The following is a 10,567-nucleotide window of genomic DNA, read 5'->3' on the forward strand; positions in this document are numbered from 1 at the left end:
TAAATAGGACTCATTCAAAATATGAATTTCAAGTTTGGATCACAATAGACCTCATCAAATAAAGTATTCCGAAGAATCTAGTTTGCAATCTTCTGGGCTATGGATTACAATTGCCAATTTTGTGAACAGTTTTCCTATTTGCTATTGTTAATGTGATTTTGTGTGCAGAAATCTGACAAACATATTCAAAACATGATCATATGTAATTAACATTTACTATATTCATACTGAGACTTAAACAATAAAAAATCCACAATAATGGCTCACCTATCACAGGGACCATATTCAGCTAATTGCCAAGCCATGTCATTCTCCTACTTGTTCAAATGCTTATACAGACAGCAATATTACAAAACACCAAACCAAAAGGTACATGATGATCCTATAATTCATGCAAATGCACTAAAGTGGACACATAAAAGAGTTTCCTTCTAAGAAGCTCATGTCATTGTTTATAGGAAAATCTAACAAGAGCTGCAAAGCAGTGTCTGATGAATCCTCCATGTCATTAGAGCTTGAAGAATCAGATCCACGAATCCTCCACTCAAACTCTTGTTTCACAATGTTAGAGGGCGTGGTTTCTTGTGCAATGGAAGCCAAATCTGCATTTATTCCAACTGACTCACACTTGTTGGAAGATGATCCTGCAGAGAGGGGACTGGGGCAGGAGCTGGTAGTGGTGATTTTGTTGTCATCAGCTTTGTGATGAACAACATTGCGAAATGCCTCTCCAACTTCAGAGTTCCAAATGCGGAGAAAGTAGTCAGAGTCAGTGGTTTTGGTATCTGAATTAGGATTGGTGGTGTTGTGGCTGAACCTTGTTGACTCATTTGAGAGCCTGGCCTCAGCTTCAAGCCTAGCACTCTCCCACTGAGCCATGTGGCGTGTGGACACAGATGCATGTGCCTTGTGGAAGGGGTAAGATGGAGATGAGACCAATGGCTCGTGAGTTCGAGGGTCAAGTCCCATGCTTTTGAGACGCTTCTTCAAGTGGGTGTTCCATAAGTTCTTTATCTCATTGTCTGTTCTTCCTGGTAACTGAGAAGCTATTGCAGCCCACCTGAAAATTTGTTCAAGATTTCTTGTCAAGTGCATTCAAAGTAAGAATTTGAACTGATTCAGAACAAACCAGAAAATTTTATGTACTTTGTACAGTTATTCGCCAAAAAGATCTATGCTTTATTATGAAGTTTTGCCAAAGAGATTAACAGTTTCAAAATGAGTGGATCTTGCAGAAAACAGAAAAGTTAACACAGTTGTTTCTTTGTTTTATGTTATGTGGGGAATTCCAATATCATAGATTTGTGAGGCAAAGCAAAAAAGGTTGTGCTTTGAAAATGTAAAAAAACTTCCATTCAATATTATCATCCCAAATGGGTTTCCAAACTCACAAAGATCCAAATTACTGCATGTTTGGTTTAAGAGTTTTTCTGTTTGTTATCATATTTTTACGGTTTGATTATTAATCTTTGTATAGGAAATATTAAACAATATTTACCTTTTCTAGAATATCTTCAAAAAAATATTGAAAAGACAGAAATATAATGGTCAATAAATTGTTTACCTATTTCCTAGGATGCCATGAAGCTGTATGACTAGTTTTTCTTCCTCTTGAGTAAAGGGACCACGCTTGATGTCAGGTCTGAGATAGTTTGTCCACCTAAGCCTGCAACTCTTGCCACAACGAAGAAGACCTGAAAATGACAGATAATCTTATAACCTATGGAAACATGGAGATCATGTCATTTAGTTGAAAAACAGAATAAATGGTTAAGCATTGTCACACTTGTTTCACAAGGCTATGAAAAAAATAAAAAGAACAAAGATTTTGCGAGGAAAAGTGTCCAAAGTGAAAGGGTCATGGGGCATGTGGCTACTAAATCCGCAATAGAAATATAATGAAGTCAAAAGGTAGCACAAGTTTTGGTCAGGATTAGGATGCAGACAGAAAACAACAGAGAAAAAAATAAGATCGTAGCATAACATGAAAAAGGGTAATGTAAACATGATACAGAATGCTCCAAGTACTGCATTTAATTTCTCTTGCACTTAATTACTTGCCTATTTATATTCCTGCCTTTTAACATTTAAGAACTTGAAAAAGAAGAGTGGAGGAAAAGGTAAAAAGGAGTCAAGAGGTATAGCTTCTCTTCATTTGTTCAATAGTTGTTAAATTGGGATATGATATGATGGGCAATGTTATCATCGCAGCACACCAAGAATGTGAATCCAGCCATAGAAATGTAAAAGGGTGTAAAAGGGCAAAACAAAAAACCATTCAAACCACTTGGAAACAAGGATTAAAGCTGGTTTTAAAGTAAAAAAGTTATGTTAATATATATTTAGCAACCATAAAAAAAAGCTTTCTTCAAGAAATATATATATATCTATGCTCTATACCATTAGAAAGACAGGTTGAGACTAAAGTGGTTGTTGAAGTTCAGTTTAGCTGATTTTAACAGAAACAAAAACTAATCAAAGTACCAGCAAAAGAGCAAAACCTGCCATCCTTGGAAGAGAACGCCAGCTTCCATGGCCACCATTTTTCTTGATATAACTAGCAAGAATTTCATCTTCTTCAGCTGTCCAAGGTCCCTTCTTCAAACCCTTCTTGTCACAACATGGTGTTCTTCCCATTCTCTTTTAAACTCTCAACAAAAACACACACCACAGCACATCAACAAAGCAAATATATATCACAAGCAGAAAACTTGGAGAACCCTTTGATGCAGACAAGTTCTCCCTGTATTTTCGACACTACAGAAACACCCCAGAAGGAACTGGAGGCACTCAAAGCAATGAGAGGACAAATAAATAGTGAAGGCGTTGGAGATGATGAAAAATTGAAAAGTTGATTTGAGGTGGCATTGCTATTGGATGGGGGCTTGCTTGCAAGTATGATCAGCGAGTTTCCAGCTGAGACAAGCAATAAATGCGTGTGCTGTAGCATTGAGAAGTTGCATCATCATTGAGGCGAAGAACTTGCACAAACAATGAAAGTGGAGGGTCTTTATGAGGGTGTGCGTTTTGCATTTTTTGGTTTTTATTTTGCACAGAAGTGGGGTGAGAGAGAAGCAGATTGCAGTGAAGATGACAGTGACAGCATTAAATGTGGAGAGTGTGGAAATGAAAAAATAGAATGCATTAATGGCGGATTCTCTTCCAGAAAAGTCAGTGCAGGATTAAAAACCAACAGAGACAGTTAAAGGGAAGGACATGAACATTAATGGGGGTCCAATTAATGACATGCATTGCAGGGTACGAACACACACCAGGAAATGAATGAATGCTACTACAACACAACACATGATGTTTCTCTTTCTTCTTTATTGCAAACAAGACCATGAACAACACCTTATCCTTATTTTTCTTAATTAGAAACATAATATTATCACCTATTAATAATTCTTCACTATCTACTACGTTCAAAGTTTACTTCAATCAAGCATAAAGAATAGCATGATACGAACTTAAAGAGTTTAGTGACACTAACACAGGCTTTAATTTACAAAACTATGTATGAATCAAGGACTTGTGTATTGTTTTAAGTTGTGGTTATAATTTAGTCACAAATCTTTAATACTGCAGTTTAATTGTGGAAAAACATTGTGGATGAGGTCACAGTTACCTCACAAAAATATAGTTGCAGTAAATTGAAAATCTTTTACCTCATAGTCAAAGCAATAAGTTTGATTTGGTGTCTAAAGGTGGATTTTGTGATTTACACTGCTGATAAATAACTTCCATTTTTTACATTTGAATAATTTTTTAAGTAATCACAATTAGAGTTACATGATGATTATTTTGGTGAGGAGTGGATGCTGAGAAAGACTGATGATAAAAGGAGTATGTAGAGATTTGAGAGCATTGATATGCCTAAATTACATATTCTGTAATCATAACTTGTTGATAATCTCATACCCTTTTGTGAATTATTGTTTTAGAATAACATATAATTTATTTTGGAAAAAGGTTTTCAGGAGTAAAATCCAATACATTCCTCTCAAATTGAATAAAAGAAGTTGATTTGTATATAAAATAATTCAACAATATATCATGCAATTACACATGTTCACCTTATTTAATGATTGAATTTAATGAATACATAGAACTTGTCAGATTCCTAAAATAATGTGATGTTACATTTGTATAAAATTTGTGTACCAAACTGCAAGAGAACTAAATTATAAATATAGTAGAAAAGTTACAGTTGTTCTTTTATTTTAAGAAGAGAAATCACATCAAATCCTATTTGAACATAAATGACAATAGGGCCATCTCAAGCTCAACTAAAGAACATGCAACATCAAATATAAATATTTCTATATGAAAGAAAGAAATTAATAGTTTTATAAATCAAAATGACTTTATGTGTAATTTTTTTTTTTAATTTATAAATCTTTTTTACATATTTCTACAAATAGTTAGTTTTTGTTATTCGAACAGGCTATAAGTTAAAATGGAGTTCTTTCTTCACTGTCACCTTCCAAAACACATTCAACATAAGTTCTTCTCTTACAGTAACTGATGATTAAATTAACTGAATGAAAGCATAATACTTAACCTTATAATTATATATTTTAGGTTTAGATTATTAGGAGGTTAACTCCATATGCAAGGACAGGAATACCCACAATCCAATGAAAATTTATGGTAAAATAACAGATCAAACAAGTCACATTTCTGCATATGATCATATTTTTTTCGAAGCAACAAATAACTATTTTTGTTTTATGATGATTTTTGTATGTTATGATTCTCTATCAGCAAATCAAACACATCATAGATGAGTCAATTCCCTTATAGGTATGCACGAAGAAAGGTGACAGATAATAATTTTTTAAGTTTTTGAAACCTTTTTTGTTTCATAAAAGATTTGGTATGTTGACTGGGGAAGTGAGTGGCAGAAAGGTGAATGGAAGAAGGAAGGAAAATGAAGGAATGGTCAAATAAATCCACAGACAGAAACAGTGACACTGTAATGCAATGATCTACTGATAATAAATGCAGTCAAACAATTCAACGTAAGGATATATATAGTGTTGTCAATAGCATGTATTTACCATCTATGTGGAATAGTTTTCTTTTAAATTTGTATGATCTTTTGTTGTGAGTCTTTCAGGACTATTTATTACAAATTCTTTTAGCACTTATGTAACCATAATTTAGCATAACAAATCTAAAGTTTATACGTAATCATATATTAGATATATTATATGTAAATAGTTTTTTTTTAAGATATAATAATCTATTTTGTTTAAATTAAACAAATAAAACTTCCAAATTTAATTTACAAAAATACATTCTTTAACTATTTATAGAAATCCAGAAATCCAAATTTTCACATGTGAACAATCACTAGTACAAAATAGGGATAAGAACACGGGTCATACGTCTCGGTTTTTAGAAAACCGAAGCATATGTAAAGGCGGTGACATTTTCGCAATTTCGACGAACTTATACACCTCGGTTGTAAAAAAACCGAAGCATAAAAACCAAATTAACTCGGTTAAAAACAAAATCGAGACCTAATGTTCTGCCACGTCCCACCTAAAACTAGTTAATTTTTTGAAATTGCCCTACTACCTCGGTCCTCTAACCCAACCGAGGCATAAACGTCCCGAATACCTCGGTCCTCTAACCCGAGGCATAAACGTTCCGAAATCCAAAAGGGGTATCCTCTACTACTCCCGTCACTTGCAACATCCAGAGCACGCAGTGAATAAGGAATTCCAAATTCACTTTCCCCTTGCCTATCCATCCATGCGAAATCCAGAAGCAGCTTAACATTGGCGGCGAGTGCGACGAGGCATGGTGAGGTCGCGGCGAGGTAGCGGCGAGGTCGCAGCAAGGTGGCGGCGAGATCTCTTCTTCCCTTGTTTCTTTTTAGGTTCAGACGCGATTTCGTGTAGGTAGGGGCGGCCGCCGTGACTTTGTCTCCGCGGCGTGACTTTATCTCCGTTAGCGATTCGATATAGGGTTTCGATTTGGGGCTTGGCGACACTGTGGGAGGCGCGACTCAGGCTTCGTTGGTGGCGGTTGGCGGTGGATCTCGCCTTCGTAGGGGATGGACCGACAAGGGCGAGGTGATGGAAAACCAAAGGCGCGACGATGGAATGACAAGGGCGAGCTGATGGTGCGGCGGCGGTGGGGCGACGAGGGTTTCGTTGGTAGCAAGGGTTTCGTTTTTGGCAGCGAGGGCTTCTGCGTTTTTGGGTTCTCTGCGTTTTTGGGTTCTCTGCCTTCAGTTTCAAAACTCATCATTCAATTTTATTTTTGTAGATTTTGCCTGCAATATGGAATGCATGCTGGAGTGATGAGAAGGGGCAAGAGAAGGCACCACGGAGGAAGCCATGGAAGCTTTGGAGATCCTGCAGGAAGCACTGAAGGAGAAGAGGTTCTTTGAAGGAGAGAGCATAGGATTGGTAGATATTGCTGCCAATTTCATTGGATATTGGGTTGAAATATTGCAGGAAATTGTTTGCCAAGTTATTGCTGCCAGGAAATTGGGTTGAGATATTGCTGCCAAGTTGAGCCAAGAGTTTCCCAGAGATGAATTGTTTGTTGTCTTCAAAGCTTGTGTAACCACTCTCTGGACGCACTTCTGCTTCCCCATGCTCCACAAGGTGTGGCAAAAAAAAACCACTTTACTGTCTCGGTTCAGGTTTCAACTGAGACAGTATAAGACAAGATACTAACTCGGTTTACAATCGAGGCATAAGAGGAAGACTTTTTACCTCATCTGTATATGCCTCGGTTTCTCAACCGAGGCCTATGACCAAAATCAATCGAGGCCATTTCCTTCTACTGTACTAGTGAATAGTCTTCAACAACCGAATAATTGACAGGTTTTCCCATACAGATGATCACTATTCAATAGTCTTCAAATTGTCACGTCAATCAAATCCTACACTAATTCTCACAAACTTTACTTCCAAATTCATTCTCATTTACCTCCAAATTCACTCAAATAAACAACAAAAATTTATCTTTAAATTTTCTCAAATCCCCTCGATTACTCTCCCCAAAATCCATTCAAGTGAACAAGACCTAAATGAGTTTATTTGTGTAAAGAAAATTTGAAGAGATTTATTTATGTAATTTTTTAAAAAAAATAGCTTTATCTGGAAAACAAATTTATAAATAAAGTATACTTATCAATATATGATCACTATTATTTTAATTTTATTTCAATTTTTTTCTTTTTTTCTCTTACATGCTTTATTCATCTCAATTTCTTCTCCCTCAACTAACAAAGAGTTAATAATTCACTATAAATTTCAAATATTCCTTAACTCTTTTTGTTATATGACCATTAGCCAGGACGATCGACCATCAAACAACGAAATGATCAACTGGTACAGAGCAGTAATTAATTAATAATTAATCTGAATAATAAAAATTATTAATGGAAAATTAATAAGAATAATAGTCATTAATTAGAAATTAATAGGAATAATGAAAGTCATATTTTGGTAATTAATGAGTCAAAACTAATTGTGTTTCGAGTAGGGATTGAGAGCCCTTACTCAAAGCACTCCAAGCTGTTCTGAAGATCGGATAGGCTCTCTAATATCTTCCATCATCTGAGTTACGTTGTTCGCTCTCTCTCCTTGTTGTCCTAGTGGGTACCTGTCAAAGACACTCTAACATTCAAGTGAGTGATTTTACTCCATAATTATATGGTAAAGATGAGTCGTCAAAAGCAATACCTGACCTCTCTTGTCAAACATATATTTATAAATCTTATAATGGACTTACAATTAGTTTTGTCCCATTAATTACTAATAAATGACTTTCATTATTCCTATTAATTTTCAATTAATGACTATTATTCTTATTAATTGTCCATTAATAGATGTTACTGTTCAGATTAATTATCAATTAATTACTGCTCCGAATCAGTTGGTCATTTAGTTGTTGGATGGTCGACTGCTCGGTCCTTGGCTGACCGGGTGGTCATACATACAGTACACAACCCCCCAAGCCCGAGCATGATATAAGGTGTGAAGTGGTTTTAGGTAGTCCGCTTCCGATGCATATTAGTTTTACCTTCGACACTTGTCTTTGTGTGATGTTGTACGTTGACATAGATATTGAGCTTCATCAATCACTCGTTGTAAATAAGGCCAGAGTTAAAAAGCGTTCCCCACAGGTAAGTCGTGAGTTTGAAAAACGTTCTTTGGCCACCCGTAGAGGGCTTGGTAGGAGTTGAAAAACATTCCCTATTGGCTGGTTAAAGGTAAGTCAGGAGTTGAAAAACGTTCCCTGACCACCCGTGGAGGGCTTAGCAAGAGTTGAAAAACATTCCTTGTGGTCTAATTGAAGGTAAGTCAGGAGTTGAAAAACGTTCCCTGACCACCCGTGGAGGGCTTAACAGAAGTTGAAAAACATTCCTTGTCGGCTGGTTAAAGGTAAGTCAGGAGTTGAAAAACGTTTCCTGATCACCCGTATATGGCTTGGCAGGAGTGAAAAACATTCATTGACGACTGGTTGAAGGGAAGTCAGGAGTTGAAAAAGTTTCCTGACCACCCGTGGAGGGCTCGACAAGAGTTGAAAAACATTCTATGCTAACTGGTTGAAGGTAAGTCAGGAGTTGAAAAACGTTTCCCTGACCACTCGTGGAGGGGTCGACAGGAGTTGAAAAACATTCCCTGTTGGGTGGTTGAAGGTAAGTCACGAGTTGCAAAACGTTCCCTGACCACCCATGGAGGGCTTGCATTCTCTATTAGTTGGTTGAATGTAAGTTAGGAGTTGAAAAACATTCCCTGACCACCCGTGGAGGGCTGCAAGAGTTGAAAAACATTCCCTGTCGGCCGGTTGTTCAAAGTTGGCCAAGTTGTTTGTATGCAAGGTCCTATCATCTACACAAAAGAAAATGAGCGATTCAAATTTGAATGGTTAGAAAAAGTGTAGTCAATCAGGCTAACGCATTTACGAGGTTAGGTTAATATCAAACTCACATAGGCTATAAGGCCCGATGACCAAGCAAGTGAGATCGTTCGATCTTCAGTTGAATGTTTGAAGGCCAAAATGAAGAATCCATATTAGGATGTGTCACGATCGAGATGTTAGTGCTTAATGCCTTGTGACTTGTATAAGAGTTGAGGACATTGACCGTGACTGTATGGATAGACACTGCTTGAAATACGCTAGGTGCCTAGTTGAGGCTTGAATGAGAGCCTAACTGTTGGGACCTGACGAGGCTAAACATGAAGGCCAACTAGGCGAGCGAAAGAGAGACTCATATATGCCCAAGCTATATCCTAACATCGATAAAACATAATTTTCCTGTAGTATATGAAGATTGTATTTGACCTATAATATTATGTTCCAAATATTTTTTTACAATAAGTTTAATTTAATTTTTGACAATATAATGCATAAATATAAATTTTTTTTCTCTAAATATAGTAAAATATAATTAAGAATGTATCTAACTTATCCATAGATACCATATTTTTTATTAAATATAGTTAAAATTATGTTTTTCTACAAAATTAATTGAAATAAAATATGTTAACAAATTATATATATATATATATATATATATATATATATATATATATATATATATATATATATATATATATATATATATATATATATTAATTCCTGTTTTTTTTATAACTTTTGCTCACTGTAGATATATATAGCATAGGGTAGACATTTGGAAATAACATAAAATAACAAGTATTGAGGGAAGAAGAGAAGTATACACAATATTTTACAACATGAACTTCACCTCTCTTCTCAATAAGCATTTTATTCATATTCACGTTGAATGTATGAATGGTTTGAGATTTGTTTAAAGCATACTTTCAAATTGTCTATGTCGACGTTCAATTGCTTAAGGTACTTCAGACGCAGTATTTCCACTTTCCACTTAGAGATACTTGGATTCATGATAATGATTAATTTTATGTGTTTTTGTATATATATTTTGGTGAATAAATCAACTCCTTTACACCTTTTACCTTGTTTTATCCTTAAGTTTAGTGTGTTTTCTAGTTTTCTTGTGTTTGTGTTCGTATATGCTTGTTTTTACCTCTAATATCTTTGTTTGAGTGTGTGAAATAAATGAATAGGAGCAATTCTAGTGGAGAAAAACAAGAAAGAACTCAAGGGAACATGTTTTGGGACAATAAAAGATCAATTTAGTAAATACCTATGTTGGACACATTTGGAATCACACAAGAACTTGAATTTTAGAATGCTATCAAAACTGTTGTCGTTGGGCTACCGCTGGGCGACCGCTGAGCGCTCTGTCACTGGAACTTCTAGCGCTAGGCTACCGCTGGGCGGTAGCTGAGCGCTCTGCTCTCTGGAATGCTACCGTTGAGCGGTGACGACGCTGATGTGTCAAAATGGGTTATTTAAACATGGGTCTCACGATATTTTTGGCATTCTTCTCCTGCTACACTTCATTCTTCACCTAGAGAGATTGAGAGAGACCCTTGGAGGCTGTTTGGGGGTGTTGGGAAGCTCTCCCACTCCTCCTTGGGTCTTCAAGCTTCATCAATGGTGATTTTGCCGCTTTTGGGTTGAGGAAGAAGATGGATCACGA

The 10,567-nt window shown here is 36.0% G+C and overlaps 1 protein-coding gene across 1 annotated transcript; it reads right to left on the minus strand.

Moving 5' to 3' along the window:
• Window positions 1-203: 203 nt before the first annotated feature.
• Window positions 204-2,994, minus strand: LOC124844448 (transcription factor MYB17-like). Its single transcript, XM_047321394.2, has 3 exons — window positions 2,502-2,994; window positions 1,565-1,694; window positions 204-1,060 (listed from the first exon to the last, which is right to left on the minus strand). Exons 1-3 carry the CDS (start codon window positions 2,635-2,637, stop codon window positions 403-405), a joined length of 924 nt encoding a protein of 307 aa, XP_047177350.1. The 5' UTR covers window positions 2,638-2,994; the 3' UTR covers window positions 204-402.
• Between the last annotated feature and the right edge of the window lie 7,573 nt (window positions 2,995-10,567).

The sequence above is a fragment of the Vigna umbellata genome, chromosome 4 (genome assembly GCF_029865625.1).
Source record: "Vigna umbellata cultivar VRB3 chromosome 4, Vumbellata_1.0, whole genome shotgun sequence".
Classification (NCBI taxonomy): domain Eukaryota; kingdom Viridiplantae; phylum Streptophyta; class Magnoliopsida; order Fabales; family Fabaceae; genus Vigna; species Vigna umbellata.

What these genes read in the sequence shown, in the direction of transcription:
- LOC124844448 (XM_047321394.2), bottom strand. Translation starts at nt 2,637, where the DNA reads ATGGGAAGAACACCATGTTGTGACAAGAAGGGTTTGAAGAAGGGACCT. An exon ending in TTCTCTTCCAAGGATGGCAG is followed by an intron (nt 1,695 to 2,501) that starts GTTTTGCTCTTT and finishes TGTCATTTTCAG; the next exon opens with GTCTTCTTCGTTGTGGCAAG. An exon ending in CATGGCATCCTAGGAAATAG is followed by an intron (nt 1,061 to 1,564) that starts GTAAACAATTTA and finishes ACAAATTTTCAG; the next exon opens with GTGGGCTGCAATAGCTTCTC.